General features: G+C 45.0%; 1 protein-coding gene across 3 annotated transcripts in view; it reads left to right on the top strand.

Moving 5' to 3' along the window:
• The window catches only part of LOC141173207 (NXPE family member 1-like), a 263,120-nt gene that overhangs the window by 186,909 nt on the left and 53,177 nt on the right, over positions 1-23,034 (top strand). For all 3 annotated transcript variants that reach the window (XM_073657840.1, XM_073657838.1, XM_073657839.1), the window contains one exon: positions 21,201-21,262. In XM_073657840.1, coding sequence (XP_073513941.1) covers positions 21,201-21,262 — 62 coding nt within the window. The remainder of the gene's footprint in view (positions 1-21,200; positions 21,263-23,034) is intronic.

The following is a 23,034-nucleotide window of genomic DNA, read 5'->3' as shown; positions in this document are numbered from 1 at the left end:
ACACACCTCCAGGCTGTGTAAGGGCTATTTGACCAAGAAGGAGAGTGATGGGGTGCTACGCCAGATGACCTGGCCTCCACAGTCACCAGACCTGAACCCAATCGAGATGGTTTGGGGTGAGCTGGACCAAAGAGTGAAGACAAAAGGGCCAACAAGTGCTAAGCATCTCTGGGAACTCCTTCCAGATTGTTGAAAGATCATTTCCGGTGACTACCTCTTGGAGCTCATCAAGAGAATGCCAAGAGTGTGCAAAGCAGTCATCAAAGCAAAAGGTGGCTACTTTGAAGAACCTAGAATATAAGACATATTTTCAGTTGTTTCACACTTTTTTGTTAAGTATATAATTCCACATGTGTTAATTTATAGTTTTGGTGCCTTCAGTGTGAATGTACAATTTTCATAGTCAGGAAAATACAGAAAAATCTTTAAATGAGAAGGTGTGTCCAAACTTTTGGTCTGTACTGTATGTCACACAAAATAGTTAATAAATAACATTTCCCACATGTCTACTTTACATCAGCACAATTTTGGAACCAAATTTTTTTTTTATTAGGGAGCTATAAGGGTTAAAAATTGAGCAGCGATTTCTAATTTTTCCAACAAAATTTACAAAACCATTTTTTTAGGGACCACATCATATTTGAAGTCACTTTGAGGGGTCTTTATGACAGAAAATACCCAAAAGTGACACCATTCTAAAAACTGCACCCCTCAAGGTGCTCAAAAACACATTCAAGAACTTTATTAACCCTTCAGGTGCTTCACAGGAATTTTTGGAATATGGAAGAAAAAAATTAACGTTTAACTTTTTTCACAAAAATGTTACTTTAGACCCAATTTTTTTATTTTCACAACGGTAACAGGAAAAAATGGACCCCAAAATTTGTTGTGCAATTTCCCCTGGGCACGCAGATACCCCATATGTGCTTAAAAAATATTGTTTGAACGCACGGCAGGGTTCGGAAGGGAAGGAGCGCCATTTGACTTTTTGAATGTAAAATTTGCTTGAATAATTAGCGGACGCCATGTTACATTTGGGGAGCCCCTGATGTGCCTAAACAGTGGAAACCCCCCACAAGTGACACCATTTTGGAAACTAGACCCCTCAGGGAACTTATCTAGATGTGTGGTGAGCACCTTGAACCCCCAGGTGCTTCACAGAAGTTTATAACATTGAGCCGTAATAATAAAATTTTCACATTTTTCCCACAAAAATGTTTTTCAGCCCCCAATTTTGCATTTTCATCAGGGTAACAGGAGAAATTGCACCATGCAATATGTTGTGCAATTTCTCCTGAGAAAGCAGATACCCCATATGTGGGGGGAAACCACTGCTTGGGCATACGGCAGGGTTCGAAAGGGAAGGAGCACCATTGACTTTTTGAATGTAAAATTTGCTTGAATAATTAGCGGATGTGCCCCTGATGTGCCTAAACAGTGGAAACCCCCCATAAGTGATACCATTCTGGAAACTAGACCCCTCAAGTAACTTATCTAGATGTGTGGTGAGCACCCTGAACCCCCAAGTCCTTTACAGAAGTTTATAACATGGAGTCGTGAAAATAAAAAAATCAAACTTTTTCCACAAAAATTATGTTTTAGCCCCAAATTTTTTATTTTCACAAGGGTAAGAGGAGAAAATTGACCCCAAAAACTTTTGTGCAATTTCTCCTGAGTACGCCAATACCCCATATTTGGGGAAAATACAGTGTTTGGGCACACGGCAGAGTTCAGAAGGGAAGGAGCACTGTGTGACTTTTTGAACGCAAAATCGGCTGGAATCGAGAGCGGACGCCATGTCGCGTTTGGAGAGCCTCTGATGTGCCTAAATAGTGGAAACCCCCCACAAGTGACCTCATTTTGGAAACTACACCCCTCAAGCATTTTATCAAGGGGTATAGTGAACCCAGAGGTACGACACAGAATTTGATAACATTAGGTCATCATATTGAATAAGTTGTCATTAGTCTTGAGCGTAAGTGCTCGCTACTTGAGTTTGCATCGGGTACTCAGGTATTCACCATGTATCAAGGGTGCTCGAGTGACATGCTCGAGTCCCCGCCCGCACGATTATTAGACACCGAAAAAAAAACATGCGGCGATCATTCGTGCATGGCAGGCAATCCCCGCAAGTTTTTTTTGGCCGTGAAGCATATGGGGCGGAGACTCGAGCTTGTCACTCGAGCACCCATGATACGCAATGCATACCCGAGCACCCGATGCAAACTCAAGTAGCGAGCACTTGCACTCAACACTAATTGCCATATCGTCATCTTTTTTTTTCTTTTGAAAAAAATCCCAACCCTAACCCTAGCCCAACCCCAACCCTAACCCTAGCCCCAACCCTAACCCTAACCCAACCCTAGCCCAACCCCAACCCCAACCCTAGCCCTAGCCCAACCCTAACCCTAGCCCAACCCTAACCCTAGCCCCAACCCTAGTCCCAACCCTAACCCTAGCACAACCCTAACCTGAGAGTTTATTTTTTACGCCGTTCCTCGTGTGGTATAAGTGATTAAAAGACTTTATTCTTCAGGTCGGTGCGACTACAGAGATACCAGAATCGTATCGGGTTTTTATGACTGACAGCTGTGACACACTAAAAGAGGCATTTTTTTGTAAAATCTAGTTTTTGCATCGCCATATTTTGAGAGCTATAATTTTTCCATATTTTGGCCGACAGAGTCATGTGATGGCTTTTTTTTGCGGGATGAGTTGACGTTTTTATTGGTGCCATTTTCAGGCATGTGACATTTTTTGATTGCTTTCTATTCCGATTTTTGGGAGGCAGAATAAACAAAAACCAACAATTCAGGAATTGTTTTTTTTTTATTTTTTTATTCTGTTCCGCTTGTGGTAAAATTGATAAGGCAGCGTTATTCTTCGGGTCAGTAAGTTTACAGTGGTACCACATTTATATTGTTTTTCTATGTTTTGGCGCTTTTACATAATAAAAGCAGTTTTGTAGAAAAAGTTATTTTTTTGCATCATTTTATTCTGAGAGCTATAACTTTTTATTTTTCGGCTGATGGAGCTGTATGGCAGCTTCTTTTTTGCAAGACGAGATGACGTTTTCAGCGGCACCATTTTTATTTTTATTCGTCTTTTTGATCGCGTGTTATTCCATTTTTTGTTTGGCGGTATGATGATAAAGCATTGTTTTTTGCTTCGTTTTTTTTTTTTTTTTTTTTTTACCGTGTTCACTAAAGTGGTTAACTAGTGTTACAATTTTATAGGTCAGGTCGTTCTGGACGCGGCGATACCAAATATGTGTACTTTTACTGTTTTTTTGTTTTTTTTCCATAATAATATTTATTGATGGGTACATTATATTTTTATTTTTGGTGGATTATTTTTTTTATTTTTATTTTTATATTTTTTCAATTTTTTTTTTTTCACTTTCTGACAGTTTTTTTACTTTTATACTTTGTCCCACTATGGTACTTTCACTTTTTTTACTCTGATCGCCTGCATAGCACAGGAATGGAGCACCATACCTGTGCTATGCAGGCTGTCAGCGCTGCACAGGGAGAAGATAGTTTGGTCATGCACTGCACATGACCAAAAAAATCTTCCTGCTGTTTGTTGACCCGGATGTTGTCATGACGACATCGGGTCGTCATGGCAACATCTGGGAAGCCGCGGCAGACAGCGCTGGAGGCCGGAAGAGGAGTTGAGTATTGCGATCACCTCCCCTTAGCCACCGCAATGCTGCGATCGACTTCGATCGCAGCATTGCGGGGGTTATTGTGCCGGGAGCGGTGCGGGACAGCTCCCTGCACATAGCACGGTGTGTCAGCTGTGACAATCAGCTGACACCCAGCGGCGATCGCGCCCGCACACCCTGTGTGCACGTGCGATCACAATGACGTATTAATACGGGTCAGGCTCTTAAAGCCCAGGGCACAGACGCGTATTACTACGTCTTGGGCTTTAAAGGGGTTAAGGCCAGTACCGGAGCGATTTCTGCTGGTTCCATGGTATATCCTTCTCCAGACACAATTTGCCCTAGAAATCAGACTTTCCTTTTGAACAGTTCACACTGCTTTGGAGTCAACTTAACTCCGTGTTGTTGATACCTTTGTAATATGGTCCTCACATGCTCAACATGGTCCCGAAAGGTTTAGTTGTGTACCACATTGTCATCCAAGTATGACTGCCAGATATCGTCCCTCAATCCTTCCAAACAGGTCTCCATGCTCCTTTGAAATTCTGCTGGAGCTGAACTGAGCCCAAGCGGTATGCGGATCCACTCATATAACCACCACGCTGTGATGAATGCTGTCAAGGGTCTACTGGACTCTTCAACAAATCCTTGATGGTATGCTTTACCCTGATCGATGACAGAGAACCAGGTACTTCGTGATAGGCTGTCCAGCATATCTTGAATCTTTGGTATCGGGTGCCGATCAGTAACTGACTTTTGGTTTAGTTCCCGGTAATCACAGCAGAGTCTCAATGTACCTTTCTTCTTCCTAACACAAACGATAGGAGAGGAAACAGACGACTTCAACTTTTGGACCCAACCTCTGTTGATTAGATCTTGTAAATACTCTTTCACTTCACGGTGTAATGGTTTCGGCACTGACATGTAACTTCTGGTTACTGGGGTCGTGTCTTTCAAATTGATTTTCAATTGCAACGACTGGATACAGCCTATATCAGAGTCATCTTTAGAGAATGCATGACACTCTTCTCTCAGCATCTGTTTTGCTATCGCTATATCTTCAGCACACAAGTGTTCCAGGGATACTGGGGGATCCCAGGACCCTGACATGGGTCATGCAATTTCCTACCCTAGGCAACTCCTGTTCCTTGGTGGGGAGACTGAATTCACAGTAGACCCCTGGGCGGGTCTCACACTGGCTGGATATACCGTTTTAACGGTTTCAATGTGACCTAACACAGTCTTTGGATCCAGTCTAATTTCATGTTTCGTAGTATTCATCACCGGTACTGTCACTCAAGCAAACTCACCAGTAGGAATCGTAAGCACAGTCTCACCTTGAACTAGGCCTTCCGGAAGTTCTGAGGAGTCTTTTGGCACGAACAGTCTTATCTAGACTTTTCTTCCCGGTTCTACCCGGACTCCACACCTCACCCCCACCATTTGGCTTGCAGGGATGATGGTTGGGCTCCAGACTACCTTGACTTCTTTTAAGTCCATTGTATTCTGTGCTTTCTTTACTCTATGAATCACATTTTCTGCCACGGCGTTGGGTATGGCAAGTGATGTGGCAATTGCATCCACCACTAGCGTCCCTGCCTTGTGTTTCATGATGACCTCACTGATTACATTATAACCCAGAATAGGATCCTCTGCCACGTTCTGATCACTGGTCATGAGAAAAGGTACCAAAAGCTCAACAGCATTGCTATTCTTCGTGGCCCTCAGTTGGAAAGTCACTTTTAGCCAGCTTATAAAAGGGTTTTCGGTCTGGTTGACAGCTTTGCCGTGGAGTTCCACTGGTCCTAAGAGTTCTTTTAGTGACCGAAGGCAGGTATGTGGCTGGTGGCACCTTCTCCATTCTTCATTTAAAAGGCTCACTTGGGCTTCTGTGTCCCACAGTGCTTTTACCAGGAGTCTATCTAAATGGCACTGTTTAAAGCACCTTTCACTGATTAGGCCGATGAGGCTATCTTTACTGACCGATGAATCCTCCTCCCAGGAGCACATAATTTGACCTCCGCACTGGGCATTAAGTAACTGATGCCTCTATCTCTCTTGCAGCTGTTGTAGATGGGAACACACTTGAGGATAGTCCTGACACAGTCATTTTACCTCATGCGCCGTTCTGGGGTTTGGTCAGATTTGGATTTGCTTCTGGGGCCTCCTCCGTGTTGCTGTTACCAGTTGCCCTGCACTGGCAACCTCCTGTCTTTTAACCCAAACGACCGTGACCATTGGCATTACTTGGCATAATGTCCTTCCTCACCACATTTTAGACAGTGGACACACCGTACTCTGATTTGATGAATGGCACTCTTCACAAGCCGGGTATCTTCTGTTTTGGAACCTACTCCTGGGTCTGAGGGATACATATTCTGGCCTGGAACTAATCAACTTTTTCACCTCAATCAACTCGGCTCGAAAATCTCCTATTACTTCCTCCCAGTCAGCGCTAGTGGTCCTCTCTTGTTGGTGATTTAAGGTTCCCTCTCGGAGGTGGCACTGGAGGGTCTCCAAGATGATCTTCGGACTGGTCACCGGGGGTCTCTAACTTCAGCTGACTCATTTTGGAGATTTTAGGAGCAGAGACTTTCTTTAACTTCTGTTCGCTCTCTGACTCCAGACTAGCTGCCTCATTCATTTTTTCAATTAGGACTTAGTCTAGAATGCCAGGATCTTATAGGTACTGTTTCAGCTGCAACTTGATGTCTTTGCTGATTAACCCCGTTCCCCATGATCTCAAGAACTTCTTCTGGACTTGTCCAGCATCAAACTTCTCCTCCGCTTCTATATCTCTGGATGCAAACAACAGTCTATCCTTCAGTTCAATTGCTCTGAACAAGAAACTTTGGGGTAATTCATTATTTTTCTGTGAGAGGTTAATGAGTCAGTGGAACAATTCTGAAGTACTCTCTTCTTTATAGCACAGTCTGAGTTTCTTGAGCAACCGGCTCCAGTAACAATACAGTAGTTTCTTCACAAAACACAGTATTACAGTCTATTCAGTAACATAATTCAGCATAGATTAGATCTCTTAGCAGCACACAACCACAGGCTTATCCTTCACAAGGACACAATAGTTCACAGCATTCTTTATCCTGCATGGAGATGGATACTCTGCACTGTTAGTTCAGGGAGTTTATCTCACCTGTGTTTAGTTTCTCTCCTGATCTGAATCCTGTTCAGTTGCCTTCTGTCAGATCCAGATAACACACCACCTTTCTCTTTGGCTTCAGCCAGACTGCAATAACAACTTCCCCACTTCCCCTGGGACTCTGCTAAAACACTCCCTGGCTCCTGTGACTGTGTTAACCCCTCTAGTTGCTGGATGCTTCTAAAGGACAACACTTCCTGTCTCCTGTGTTTGTGTTATTTGTAACAGTTGCTGGATGCTTTCCCCCCCGAAGCCACACGCTACCTATAAGGCGTTCAATCAGCCAGAACTGATTGGTGGTGGCAGCTAATTATCTTCTTGGGTTACCGTGAAGCTAGCAGTGATCGTACGAGGGTGTATACATATATTTCATGTGGTGAAAGGAGGTGTGTATGCCAGGCTCTCACTGTTATCCTTCCAATAACTAATAAGTGAGAACAGCCTGCGGGCCTCCGGTATTGATCGTCGGCCAATTGTGCAATTGTCCGGATGATAGGGGGCAGCAAAGAGCTGTTCGCTCAAGAGGTCACAGTGGGTGTTCACCAGTGAGTAAACGGGATCGTGTGTGGGAATCCCTGACAAATTGGTGGCAGCGGTGGGATATTATGTGATCTCGCCGGTGTATTCCTGACAAATTGGTGGCAGCAATGGGATATTGTATGATCTCTCCGGTGTTGCCCTGACAGGTGGCAAAACTTTTACATGCCACTGTATGTCCATTACAAAATGTTGATTGTCCAAAATTTTGGTTTAAATTATCAAGAAAAAAGAAGTTTGTCAGCCTTGCCCCTTCTTTCTCAGGATTAGCGCTTACAGACATGTTATGTACAGCATTAGAGACTGAATAGCTCATGAAAATACATGAAGCACTGCATGTATTTGTATTTTTAATTTTTATTTTTTTATTCCCTACAAACTGCACTGCAATTTTTGTCGTGACAATTTGTGTGCTCAAACATCACTATATGCCTCTGCAACATCACAGCATAATGCATAAACAGGGTCATATTGTAACCCACAATGTACTGTGACCCGACAAGTTACGTTTTGCAATTTGTGTTTCACAGTCACAGTATCTTGTGGGTTACAATATGAACCCATTTATTTGCATTATGTTGCAACTATATGGCCGTGTGTTTGACATGTGTTGTGGTCAAAGTCCCTGTGTAGCCTCCAGCTCTGCAATGCATATTAGCATAATCAGCATTTATTAGTAAAGACACAAGGTGTAACACCAAGGCCATGTTCACACATTGAGTATTTGGTCAGTATTTTACATCAGAATTTGTAAGCCAAAACCAGGAGTGGGTGATAAATACAGAAGTGGTGAAGTGTTTCTATTATACTTTTCTACTGATTGTTCCACTCCTCAATTTGGCTTACACATACTGATGTAAATTACTGACCAAATACTGAATGCATGAACGTAGCCTAAACTGGTACAATTACAACACATCTCCACTACTTGGGAGAGATCAATCAGCTGACTATACAAGAGGTAGTTCCAGCATCTATGGTGGTCTTTTATCTTAAAAATGTAATATCTAAAATTGTTACACAGAATCTTCTTTGACCATTAAAAACCAGCATCTAAGGGAATAAAGTCCTCCAATACAAGAGCATAGCCTTAGATATGTAGAACATTTGAAGACAATAGGAAGTGTTTTTCACACTTTTTTGTGACCACTATGTAAACCAAGCAGGCTTACTGCAGAAGAGTAGCCACCTGGGATGTTTAGGTACAAGTAAGAGTATATTACCAAAATTTACTAACAAAGACATTCCCAACCCATGGGGAACAAGATCTAGAACACTATATGGTAAGATGGCAGCCAATATCACAAAGAACCAGTTACCATATTTTTCGGACCATAAGACGGACTTTTTTCTCCCAAATTTGGGAGGAAAATGGGGGGTGCGTCTTATGGTCAAACATTACTTTACAGGATAGTTGTGGTGGTGGTGGAGAGGGATCGCAGGGCCCTCCGTGCCTCCCTCCTTCAGGAATGTGGCGGCGATGGCGGCGGCAGCAGCAGCAGTGGTGAGATGCTGTCAGCGGTGAAGCCGGGACCTGTGCCTGACCGGGGCTGAGGTCGGTGTTGGGCTGTGAGCGGTGTTGGGTGGTGAAGCAGAGTGGCCTGCGCAGCTTTCCGGTGTGTGTAGCCTTCTTCCTGAGGCCGCGATCTACAGGAAAATGGCCTCCCGAGCCGATGCATGCGCAGACCGGGAGCTTTAGCGGCCATTTTCCTGTAGATCATAGCTTTAGGAAGATGGCCGCGCACACCGGAAACCCGCACACGCTGCTCTGCCTCACCATCTGACGCCACTCACAGACCAGCCTCAGCCCCACGCCTCAGCCACCGGCTACAGGCTCTGGCCATGGGCCCCGGCTTCAGCCCACAGGCCCCGGCCTCAGCCCCCAGCCACAGGCCCCAGTCACAGGCCCCTGCCTCAGCCACAGGCCCCGGCCACAGGCCCCAGTCACAGGCCCCGGCCACAGCCACAGGCCCCGGCCACAGGAACCGGTCTTAGCCCCAGCCACAGGCCCCAGCCCTAGCCACAGACCCCGGCCCAAGCCCGGCACAGGTTCCGGCCCCAGCCAGGCTTAGACCCCAGCTAGGCTAAGGGCTCCAGCCAGGCTAAGGGCCCCGGCCCGGCAGGGGCCCCATAGCATCTCACTTCTTCTGCTGCAGCCGCTGGGTTTCTGAGGGAGGGAACGGAGGGCCCTGCGATCCTGCTCCATCACCACCGCAACTCCCCGCTGCTGGAGCACCGGCTTCTTGCATCCAGGGTCTGCAGCATTCCTCCACGTCTGCCGGTTTCCAGAGGAACACTGCCTCCTGTGACCCCCGCTACTCCGCCCCCTAGGTAAGATACTGCACCGACTATAAGATGGACCCCCATTTTATAGAAAAAAAAATTCCAATTTTCCACCCCAAAATTTGGGGTGCGTCTTATGGTCCGGTGCCAATTGTTTTATGAGAAAGTCTTGTGCATTAACTAATGCAGATTTAGGGAAGGTAGAAAGTATTCTTTAGAGAATCAGAAGAATATACCAAACCTCTATTTCTCCATAACAGATGGTATTCATCTGCTTGGCAACTTGCTCAGTTTTCAGATTCTCTACAGAGCTATCCAATTGTCACCATTCTCACTTGTTTTACTACAAATCTGTCTTCCAAATTTGACTTTATTGCTGCTGCCTCTGACTATTTGTCTGATATCTCACTGCCCTGGGGTTGGGAAGGGGATGTATATGCACTATTTGAATCCCACTATTCTCTTTAGAGTTTGTTACTTTGCCTACCTATTTATCCAGAGAACAATCCCTGAGCAACCTTGCATTAAGATTCCTCTTTGGCCCCATTCCCACGTTGAGTATTTGATCAGTATTTTACCTCAGTATTTGTAAGCCAAAACCAAGAGTGGAGCAATCAAAGGAAAAGTATAATAGAAACACGTCACAACTTCTGATGTAAAATACTTACCAAATACTGTATATATGAACGTGGCCTTAGAGTAAGGGCTTGTTCTGATGATGGTGCTTTCGGTTTGTGTGGTGAACATGTGCACAAAAGGTCACACATAGACAGCACATAAACCAGTTGTAGATGATGTACTAGTGCATTTTTCCACATAAACAGATGTAGTGCATCGAGAGAAAGGATTCCAGCTTCAAGGAGCTTTATAGTTAGATTAGCTATTGAACCCGTTCTACGCCCTGGTGGTGAGCATTTTTATTGGTATATGGTCCCCTATCATGGTGTATGCTTCCCTATCCTGGTCACCCATCCTGGTATATTCTCCTCCATTCCTGGTATACGCTCCCCCATCCTGGTATATGTTCCCCCATCCTGGTATATGCTCCCCCATCCTGGTCCCCCATTCTGGTATAAGATCCACTATTCTGGTCCCCCATCCTGGTATAAGATCCCCCATCCTGGTCCCCCATCCTGGTATATGCTCCCCCATCCTGGTCCCCTATCCTGTTGTGTGTTACCCCATCCTGGTCCCCTATCCTGTTGTGTGCTCCCCCATTCTGGTCCCCCATCCTGGTATATGCTCCCCCATCCTGGTATATGCTCCTCCATCCTGGTCCCCCATCCTGGTGTATGCTTCTCCATGCTGGTCTCCTATCCTGGTATATGTTCCCCCATCCTGATATATGCTTCCCCATCCTGGTCCCCTATCCTGGTATATGCTCCCCAATCCTGGTCTCCCATCCTGGCATATGCTTCCCCATCCTGGTCCCATATCCCAATATATGCTACCCAATCCTGGTCCCCTATCCTGGTATATGCTCCCCCATCCTGTTATGTGCTCCCCCATCCTGGTTCCCCATGCTGGTCCATGCTCCCCAGTCCTGGTCCCCCATTCTGTTATGTGCTCCTCCATCGATCCATCCATAAATTAAAAAAAAACTCCTACTCACCTTTCCATCGCTCCCCTGCAGCTCGTCGACTACATTATTTTATTAAAATGGTGCCGGAATCAGTGCCTGCACATAGCGCAATATCCGGCGCCATTTTATTGAAGACAAATGTGCAGAGTGTATTCAACAAAATGGCGCTGGAGTACGCGCATGCGCATACAGCGCTGTCCGGTGCCATTTTGTTGAAGACACTGTGCAAATTTGTCTTCACTGAAATGGCGGCTGAAACCACAATAAGCGCAGGCGCTGCTTCCGGCACCACGCGCCTCGCCTGGCCTCTGGCCCGAACAGATATGTGTTTTTTGGCGCAGTACATCGCAGTATGCGTTCACTGCCTAAGCAAACCGCGATCTGCTCCCTGTCTGGGATGTGCATGTTTCGTTTTGTCTGCAGCCAGACTGCGCAGGCGCATTGCGCTTATCAGTTATAATTCCCCCAGCGGCACTAAGAACACGCTCCGATAACACGCTAGCGGCAGGGCAGGCCAGGACCTCCAAGGCGTACAGAGCGAGTTCATTCCAAATGTCCAGCTTGGATACCCAATAATTAAAAGGCACAGAGGAATCATGGAGGATGCTGGTACGGTCAGCAAGGTACTCCCTCACCGTCTTTTGAAACTTTCCACTCCTTGTGAGAGTACCCCACGCCTCAGGGCCTGTAAACTGGGCGGGTCTCAGAAAACTGTCCCAGAATGTTGACACTGTTCCCCTGCCTTTGCTGGATTGGAGTTGCGTCTCTCTCACCTGTACTCCTTGGTCGGTCAACGAACCGTGATCTCTGCCGCTAGCGTGTTCAGATGGGAATTTTTTTAACAGTTCTGAAGCAAGGGCCTTCTGGTACTGCCCCATTTTTGTAGACCTCTCCACCTCAGGAATAAGAGAGTGAAAGTTCTCCTTGTAGCGAGGGTCTAAAAGTGTCACCAATGACTGTCACCCAACATTTTGACAACGCGAGGGTCACGGTTAAGGCAGCGTAACATAAAGTCAGCCATGCGTGCCAGACTGGTAATGGGCAAGACTTCCTTGTCCTCACCAAGATGACGACTGACCATGCTCTCCTCCTCCTCCCCCCTGTCCTCAGGCCACCCACGCTGAACCGACGGTATGACAGTTGTACAAGTGCTACTGTCTACAGCGCATGATACCAGCTCCTGTTCTTCCTCCTCCTCCTCCTCTCCCTCATTGTCACCCAATGCACGTTGGGATGAGATGAGGCTGGGCTGTGTGTAATCGCCCATTATGGCTTCTTGATCCATCTCATCATACTCTGGCTGCAATGCCTCCTCTTTAATTCTCTGCAGAGAGCGTTGCAAAAGACAGACAAGTGGGATGCTGACGCTAAAGATGGCGTCATCGCCGCTCACCATCTTGGTGGACTCCTCAAGGTTTGTCAGGATGGTACATATGTCAGACATCCAGGTCCACTCCTGAGGTCTTATGTGTGGAGTCTGATCTGAATATCAACGGCCTTGCTGCAGCTGGTACTCCACAACTGTTCTCTTCTCCTCACAAATCCTTTGCAACATGTGGAGGGTAGAGTTCCAACGTGTGGGGACATCACACACTAGTCGGTGTGCCGGAAGCTGCAAACGCTGCTGCAACACAGCAAGGGCGGCAGAAGCTGTAGCCGACTTCCGAAAATGAGCTGACAGGCACCGTACTTTGATGAGCCGATCTGGCAACTCGGGGTACGATTTAAGAAACCGCTGAACCACGAGGTTAAGCACATGAGCCAGGCATGGTACGTGTGTGATCTCGCCTCGCCTCAGAGCCGCCACCAGGTTGCGGCCACTGTCACACATGACCTTGCCTAGATGTAGGTTCAGCGGTCTCAGCCACAGATCTGCCTGCTCTTTCACAGCTGTCCACAACTCACAAGCAGTGTGAGGTTTATCACCTAAGCTTATGAGTTTCAGCACAGCCTGTTGCCGCTTGGCGGAGGCAGTACTGCAGTGCTTCCAGCTTGTAACTGATGTGGTGATATCTGGAGGCTGAACATGAGGAGGAGGAGGATGATGCGCAGGAGCTGTACACTGTGGGGGCAACTCTGACTGACATAGAGCCCGCAATCCTCGGTGTGGGGAGGATGTGTTCTGTCCCAAGGTCCGACTGGGTCCCGGCTTCCACTATGTTTACCAGTGTGCCGTCGGGGAGATGTACCGTCCCTGGCCACAAGCACTTGTCCTTGTGTCCGTTGTCAGGTGAACTCTCCCAGTAACTGCGTTGTTGAGGGCACGGCAGATGTTTTGGGACACGTGCTTGTGTAGTGCGGGGATGGCACACCGGGCAAAATAGTGTCGGCTGGGGACCAAGTACGGAGGGACGGCCACTGCCATAAGGTTGCGGAAGGATTCCGTCTCCACCAGCCTAAAAGGCAGCATTTCCAGCGCAAGCAGTCGTGAAATGTGCGAATTTAGGACTGTGGCCTGTGGGGCGTTAGCTGAGAATTTCCGCTTTCGTTCAAAACTCTGGGATATGGACAGTTGAACGCTGCGGTGGGACGTGGACGTGGACGTTGATGCTGTTTCTTGAGAAACTGCCATAACAAGTGAAGACTGAGAGGAGGGGGCATCTTTGCATGCAGTATGGACAGGGGATTGCCTTGCACGCACAACAGGGGGTTCTATTACACGCACAACAGAGAAAGAAGCAGTGGTGACACCTGCTGACACTGGTAGTGGACCCTGGGGTTCGCCCCACAAAGTCGGGTGCTTTGCTGACATGTGCCTGATCATGCTGGTGGTGGCCAGGCTGGTAGTTTTGTCACCCCTGCTGATGCTGGCATGGCAGGTGGTACAAATGGCCTTTTTGGGGTTATCAGCAGAGTCTTTAAAAAAATTCCAGACTCTGGAAGACCTACTGGCAACGTCCCTCGTGTTCATGTTACGCGGAACTGTTGCCTGCCTTCTGTGTGCGGCCACCACACTGCTTCTTCCTGCCTGTTGCGGTACTCTGCCTCCCTCCACCTTTGTGCTGCTGGCCTAGCTCTGCATGTCCTCCTGCCACGTTGGGTCAGTTACTAGATCATCCACAACCTCCTCCTCTTCCACTTGCGCACCACGATCCTCCTCCTCACTTCCTGGCAATTGTGTCTCGTCATCGTCCACCTCTTGTGACAAATTGCCAGCGTCAACTTCCTCTGGCCGTGGCTGTTCAAATATTTGGGCATCGCTACATGGGATCTCCTCTTCCACCACTTCAAGTGGAGCAGGCGAGGGGCACAAATATGGAAATGGACCAGTGAACAGCTCTTCAGAGTGTCCAAGTGTGGGATCAGTTGCTGTCTGATGACACTCGGCATGGTGGGAGGAAGGAGCATCAGGCTGAGGAGGCGTATGCGGTCGAGACTCATGGCTACTAAAACTTGACCATGTGGAAGACAGACCGGAGGTGGTGGTGCCCAGGTAACTGGAAGTATTATCTGCTATCCAATTAATAACCTGTTCACACTGATCAGTTCACAATACTGGTGTTGTAGTGTGCTTCCCTAGTAATTCGGTCAAGAAGTGGGAGCGAGAAGATGTGGCTGTTGGTTATGGCACATTTTCACCTTGGCCACGGCCCCGTCCTCTACACGCCACCAGAACGTCCAGTTCCACGTCCCTTGCCACGTGCCTTGACCATTGTAAATGATGTAAAATAGCTTATACTCGCACTATCAATGGAAAAAGGGTAATAAAAAGATTAGAACCGTGGAAGAGGAAAACCACATTTCTATTTCTCTGGCCTACAGCAGAATCTTTTAAACAGATATATTTGTGTCTGAACACTGAGCGAGACACCCAATTTTTTTATTTTTTATGTACCAAAGGAATAAAGGTGGATAATACAGAGATTTGAACCGTGGAACTGCAAAACCACAGTTCTAGGTATGTGGCCTACACCAGTCTCTTTTAAACAGATATATTGGTGTCTGAACAGTCACAGACACACTCAATTTTTTTTTTTGGGGGGGGGAATTCCAAAAGGTTAATAAGACGTGTATTTGTACAGTCTGACTGAGGGTAAAAAAAAAGGATTTAGATGAAAAAAAAAGGATTTTTCCTGGCCTCTGAGACCGGGGAATAAGTCTAGCAATTTGACCAGCAGGAGCACACAAGACTGTAATGCAGCGTTTGTTGGTATAACCACTGTGTCTCCTATACAGCCTGCCTGCCTGCCTGATATCTGGGATGGATATTAGTCCTGAGAAGGACTGTTTGTTTGATTTGGCAGGCTTTAGAGACCCTACACTAACTATTTCGGAGTATAAATCTCTCCCTAGCTCAGCAGCACTGACCCTACACTGGCTGATCCAGATCGACTGTGTCCAAGATGGCGGCGCCCGGTTTTAAATACTCAAGGTGACGCTGTGCGGCCAGCCAATCACTGTAATGCTCACAAACAACATGGCTGCGGCATTACAGTGACTGACTGGCAATCCCTGCATGTTCATTGGCTCTGTAAAGAGCACCAAAAGTGCAGGATGGAGACTCGCGCTCCCGCCAAAGTAACTCGGAAATACTCGGTGCTCGCCGAACATCCCGAGTAGTGAGATGCTCGGGCGAGTACCGAGCAGTGTCAATCATGCTCGCTCAACACTAGAAATGTGTCATCTTTAACTTTAGAAATCAATTTAATCTTCAACTTTCTTAACTGTTCACAATAAAAGTAATTTTGACCAGGGGTACAAAAACTTTTACATGAAACGCATTGACATTTGGTCACTCCTATCAGTGGACCAACATACGGTTGATAAGGAAAGGAGATCAGTTGATAGACCTTTTGACAGAAACAAGTAAAAGCTTTCGTCGTTTTAGGCTGCATTGTGGGCCAGGAGCATCTGGAATCATGTTCGTAGTTATTTATATATCAAGATATGATATATAGTTCTTATAAAGCTCATGGCAGCACCGCTTGGTGGCGTTATGACGAGGAGTTTCATAGGCAACCTGAAAATGGGTTGGCGGGCAAAAGCAACAGATGTTTAGCTCAGGCTTATGTTATCCCTGAAGCAGACCTCCTTTTTATCTGCAGCCACTGGTCACCAATCAGCAGCAAGCCATAATTCGCTGCCCCCGCCTCCCAGGTAAATTACCAGCCAAACCCTCACTCGGCGAAGACAAGGAGCCTAAGGACCCTGGTGAGCATAACCGCAATGGGTCCTTGGTTATACCAATACCTGAACTTTGTTTTGATTTTACGTATTTTTTTCATCCCCTTTAAATTCGCCCATAATTTAAAATCTGCCCTGCAACACCCCGAGAGCCTCTGGAGTAAAGTAAAAAAAAAGATATTGCATTAGGCAGAATCATTGGCCCGTTTCAATCGTCTCCATTTTGGAACTTCAGAGTTTCTCTGCTGGGCATAGTCCCTAAAAAAGAACCAGGCACGTTTCGACTTATACACCACCTATCTTACCCTAATGGTGAGTCTGTCAACAATGGGATTTTGCTGGAAGATGACCCTGCCCTCCAGGTAAATTACCAGCCAAACCCTCACTCGGTGAAGACAAGGAGCCTAAGGACCCTGGTGAGCGTAACTGCAATGGGTCCCTGGTTAGACCAATATCTTAAACTTTGTTTTGAATTTACTTATTTTTTTTCATCTCGTTTAAGGTCTCCGAATTTTGCCTGTAATTTAAAATCAGCCCTGCAACACCCCGAGATCCTCCGGAGTAAAGTTAAAAAAATAGGTTGCATTAGGCAGAATCATTGGCCCTTTCAATCTTCTCCATTTTGAAACTTCAGAGTTTCTCTGCTGGGCATAGTCCCTAAAAAAGAACCAGGCACATTTTGACTTATACACCACCTATCTTACCCTAAAGGTGAGTCTGTCAACAATGGGATTTTGCTGGAAGATGCCTTGGTCTCTTATGTCATTTTCGACAAGGTGGTGGTGCTAGTTAGGGAGGCTGAAGCTGGGGTCCTTTTGGCAAAATATGATATAGAGTCCGCTTTCCCCTTATTACCTGTTCACTCTGATTGTTTGCACATGTTGGGGTGTCAGGTCGATGATGGTTATTATTTCGACACATGCCTCTCAATGGGTTGCTCCATTTCATGTTATTATTTTGAACTTTTTAGTTTACTTTTGGATTGGGTTGTTAGATTTGAGACTGGTAGAAGATGCATAATACATTATTTGGACAAATTCCTGTTTGTGGGTCCAAAAGATTTGCTGTGATGCCAATGGTTATTAAATTATTTTAAAATTATAACTCACCGTTTCTGTGTCCCTTAATCTTCAGAAAAAAATGTCGGTCCCATTACCACCCTGTCCTTTTTAGGAATCGAAATTTACACCGTGGCAATGGTTTTTCATTTACCTTCGGAAAAAAAAAAAAAAAAAATCGAGAAACTTATGCAGCTAACTGCTGGGTTTTGTTCTGTAAAGAAGGTGACACTTCAACAAATGCAATCGTTACTTGGACTGCTGGTCTTCGCCTGCCGGGTTATGCTTGTCGGCAGTGTTTTATCACAGCACTTGTCATTGTCAACAAGGGGGGGCATCTCTTCCGGGTCATAGAATACAAATAACCACATCTTTGTGGACAGACTTAGAAGTATGGAAAACCTTTTTGACTTCTTTCAATGTTTTATGTCCCCTGAAGTTTCTAATCAAGAGTTAAATTTGTTCTCAGATGCCGTGGGATAGTGAGGTTTTGGTACAATGTTTGGTAATTATAATCGGTGGTGTGTGGGCAAGTGACCTGACTCATGGAAAGCCAAGGATTTTACAAAAACCTTTCTTTGTTAGAACTTTTCCCTGTTGCTGGAGCAGTTGCACTATGGGTGGGCATTTCGCTAATAAAAGAGTGTGGTTTTGGTCTGACAACCTCATTGTGGTTCATTGCATAAATAGTTTATCTTCATCCTCTTTCCTGGTACTTGGTCTTCTTTATAACCTAGAACTGCAGTGTTTACATCAAAATATCTGGTTTAGGACCCGTCATGTCCCGGAAATTAATAACGGTTTTACTGATGCATTGTCAAGCTTCATTTGGCAGGTTTTCAGAGAGCTCCTATCCAATACTCATCTGATGGGTTTGCTTGCCTGTCTTCTCTATAGGACCTAGTAACGAACAGCTTATGCCCCTAGTTCAATCTTCCGTTCCCCCCTCGACATGGCAATCCTAAGGTAAGGTCTGGGAAGAGTGGTGCCTAGTGATTAAAGGAAGACCAGTCCACAATTGCTGCCCATCCAGACTTGAAGTAACAATTGAGTTTATTTTGCAATTACACTACCCGGGCATCTCAGGCCTTTCTGCTCAACAGCGTTTATCTAGTTTGACTTTTTATTTTCAATTATTATGATGGCCGGACGTTACTAAGGTTTATCGTGAGACAGGTTATAAAAGGATGGAAGAGTTCCCCACCCAGCAAGCAATGTAGATGCCCTATTTCTCTGTCTTTACTGGGTCGTATGATTTTCCTTACTCCACTGGTTTGTTCTTCCCACTTCCAATCATCTCTGCTTTTAGCTGTGTTTGCCTTTTCTTTTTTTGGTGCCTTGCGTATTAGTGAATTAATTTCAAGTTCAAAAAACAAGTCAGTGGGTGGTTTACCCTGCGACGACTTGACAATTGGGAATGACTTGATACTTCTCCGTATTCACAAATCAAAAGCAGAGCCAGCAGGCAGAGGCACTTAGGTTCCTTTATACTCAGTCTCAAGTTCGGTTTGCCCAGTTAAATTAGCCTCCAACTATTAAAGCTGTAAATGTAGGGGTAAATTTTTCTTGCCACGTTCGGATGGATCCCCCTTACTGAAATTTCAATTTAGGGTGATTTTTCGTAAATGTTTAGAGGCTGCAGGAGTTCAGCCAGGTGATTGTGGGATACCTTCTTTTCATATAGGGGTTGCTACAGAGGCAGCCAGGGCACACTTGTATGAGGTAGAGGTTCAAAGGATTAGTAGGTGACATTTGGCTTGCTCTGCAAGATATTAGACCAAATTTATTAATTTAATTTTCTTTATTTCTGGATTTTAGGTTCTGTCAGGCCATCTGTGTGTCTGTTGGGCCACTCTTACATATTCTTGGCAGCACATCGGGCCAAATACCGCCCTGGCAGGAGAAGCCTGGGTTTTTGAGGCATTTATGTGAATTGGAGAGATATCAGAGGATTACAATGGCCTCTGGTATTACCAGAGGTCGTCGATATTGGGAGAGATGTTGCTGGTCCAATTATATTGGTCTTGCATGTGGATGGCAACAACCTTTGTTGCTACAAAGTTACCGAATTAATAACAATGATGAGATCTGACTTGGAGTGTTTTCCCAATTTCTTTCCTGAACTCCTCCTTGTTTGGTCCAAGATAGTTCCCCAAGCTGTATGGCAGGGAGTTCGGGATGATGTAGTGGTGGAGCGGACCCGGCGCATTATAAATGCCTGTTTGTCTAAGTTTATCTCGATAAATTTTGTGTCATGGTAAGACATTGTCAGTTTGAAGGAGACAATTTCTCTCTCCTAATGTCAAATGGCTTGCATCTTACAGACATCGGCCCTGATATTTTGTTAGCTGGCCTTCAAGACGGTGTAGAGCAAGCATTGTTTTCTGATGGGTGAGGGTCGGAGTCCTGTGTAGGTTTACACAGTCTTCTCCTTGTCTGTTTAAGAATTAAAGTACCAGAATATTTTTCTACGTAAGCTGACTTGCCTGCTGGAGAGCTCCAGGGAATTTGGCTACTAGACCAGTTCTTCGAAGTTTTAAGTGCCTTCCTGGTTACTGTTTTAGGGTACGTGCACACGGTAAGTAAACACTGCGGATTGCACACAGCGCACTTGCGCTGTGTGCAATCCACAGCGGTCAGATTTTACAGCATAGTGGATGGGATTTATGCAAATCCCATACTCACTATGCGTTCCCATTCTCCTGTGGCTCACCCGCGGAGACAGACATGCGGCGCGTCTTCACAGACCGCAGCATGTCAAATTCTCCGTAAGAGAAATTCTATAGTCCAAAGGATAGGATGCGGTGAAGCCGCATGTGTTCAATGAACACATGCGGCTTCACCTGCGTGCAGCGCTTTGGACGCAGCATGAGTATGCTGCGTTTAAAGCGCTGCCAAAAAAGGATCATGTGCACATATCCTTACTGGGAAAAAAATTATATTGGAAGTAAAACTGTCACCGACCTTCACCCATCAATTCATGTGTGTTTATTTGTTCTGCTGGGTATTGGTGGGGAGGGAAGCATCGGGTGTTTTTCCATGGGTATCGCTGAAGTCTCTACCATCTTCTCTGGGGTAGACATCTCAAGTTGCAGTCACCTCTGTATCAAGTGGAAAAGGTCAAACATCTAAGACCTCAGAGGCTTATCTCTAAAGAGGTCCATTGCTGCACCTACTGGGCCTGGACTGCTAGACTTTCTCCCAAGCAAGGAAGTTTTTCAACCTTTAATTTGCTGGGGCTATATAATAAGCCTTTTGTAGTTCACCAGGCAAGAATGAAGCCTAAATGTATATAATGAAAAAAATAAAATTGAACCAACAAAGTGAACATAGTCTGAATGAGCAGTCAGGAAGTATAACTTACATGAAGCAACTTTGAAACAAATTTTGTATAGTTTGATCCTGCGGTCATGAGGACGGCATAGAAACTGAAGACACAAAACTATTTAGAATTTTTTTTTTAATAAAAGCTATTTGCAAAGTTGTTTATTTTAAAGAATATTTTATTCATAAATCATCAGTACAGGGAAGGTAAGAAATGTTGACATATATCATATTAGAGAAAAATTTCTTTTTTCCCACACATCAGTCACTTGTTCCCTCACTTTCCCATGACTCCTGCACTGATTATTTACTCGCTCAGATTTGTTTTCTGTAAGGGATCAGAGAAAAAGCGCCAAGAGACTACAGAGATATAACAATATATCAAACATGTCAAGCTTTAATTAAAAGCTGTCAAAGTATTTGCAAAATATGTTTGATAAATTAAAATAGCTTCCTTTGTTCACTTAGGTCAAATGTCAGAGTGGAAATTCCGGTAAACATTCAGCCAATTGAAGCAGTTCTCTGCAACAGTAAGTATATCTTTATTCAAAAGGGGAACAGAGTCAAAATGAGCTTCTGATATTTCTTTAATACGTTTATATCTGAGGAGATCATATTGGACATATAAAAACAACCAGAAGGAGGGCTCTATAGAGATTGGTCAATAAACATAACAATTTGTTGAGTGGTGTAAACTAATCACAGATATCACAGATAGGGCAGGTGCAGACAACCATACGTTCTCCATCCAAGAAAATTGGTCCGATTATACTAATTGCACTCTGATGACAGTTGATCAGAGAGTGATCTAATTTCCTCTGATGTGGAGAATTGAAAAAAAAAATCTCCATCTTCTCTGTTCAGTTTGTCTGTGAGAATCGGAACACAGTCAGATCTTATCCGAATGTGGTCCAATGTTTTCCACGGACCAGTAGCGAAGCTACCGAAGGGGCGGAGGGTGCGGTCGCTCCGGGACCCTCACTTGGAGAAGCCCACCCAGAGTTATTGCGACTCCTTAATTTATCATCTTGTACACTATACCAATATAGTTAAGCCCTGAGGTATGGCAGCGAGACATAATCTCCCTGCACTACCACTCTCTTTTTTGGAGATTGCAGGACGCTTTAAGCCTGCGGTCTACAGAACAGCGGGGTAATGTACTGGCCGAGGCACTATCTCACATACAGAACGTCAGAATCCCGGCGCGGTGGCGTCATCACGCTGTGCCGGAATTCTGACGTTCTGTAAGTGCATCGGTGGTGGTCTGCCCGTGCTTTGCGTGGACTCATCAGGATCCTGGATTAGGTGAGTATATAATGTATTTTATTTTAATTAGAATGTGCTGTGTGACTATGGGGGCATCATAAAGAATGGGGAACCCTCATACTTTTTTACAATAAAATCACTATTTTCCAAAACATATTTTTTTGTGTGTCACCATATTCTAAGACACATAGGAGTTAATTTATTAGGACTGGCATTGTGCACACCACTCTTAATGAAGGGCTTGCTGAAGTAGGATGCGCTGAATTCATTAAGAGGAGCACACCACTTAATGACCTCTTAATGAATTTTGCGCATCTTCTTAGTGACGTCTACCTCCATGCACTGAGCCAGAAATGCTATTCCAGTCATGGACTGTAGTAGTCTGACATAAGAAACAGCAGAATTTGAGTGGTGGGCTTAGTCATACGCTGTCCCATCTTGGCTCTTCTACAGCTGCGCCCATCATAGCAGAGCTGCTTCAAACTAATGTGAAAAATGCCAATAATTTTGCGCAACTTTGTATTTCGCTAAACAAAATTGCAATTTTTCAAAGTGTTTTATGCCACTTTTCAGGCACAATCACTTTGATGAGCCTCCCCCATAATTGTAATCTTCATTGGTATGACAGTATAACAGTTAGGTTTGATTGCTTTAGCCAAATGTTTGAAGGCAATTTGACTAAAAAACAACAATCCTGGCCTTTTTTTATTATGGTGTTCATCAAGAGTGATAAATGACATGCAAATTTTATAGTTTGTGTACTTCTTGATGCTGGAATCCCATGTATACATATCTTCATAAGGTAAAATGGTGATTTACAATTTTGGACTTTGATTTTATTTCTTTATTTTAGGACTTTTTTAACTTAATTTCACTGTGGGATCAATGGTGAAATACATTGCAATACTTCTAAATCAAAGTTACATAAAGTATGCAAACAGCCTTCTATAGCCTTCTAAAAGAGAGCAAGGACCCTAGCACCAACTGTTGGCAGTAACAATCCTAAAAGTCAATATTAAGCTTTTAAAAAGCTTTG

This window comes from Phyllobates terribilis, unplaced genomic scaffold, assembly GCF_046119375.1.
Source record: "Phyllobates terribilis strain yellow unplaced genomic scaffold, ASM4611937v1 Scaffold_12__6_contigs__length_324123572, whole genome shotgun sequence".
NCBI classification, from domain to species: domain Eukaryota; kingdom Metazoa; phylum Chordata; class Amphibia; order Anura; family Dendrobatidae; genus Phyllobates; species Phyllobates terribilis.
Note: the sequence above shows the minus strand (reverse complement) of the source record. Positions and strands in the feature narration are given on the sequence as shown.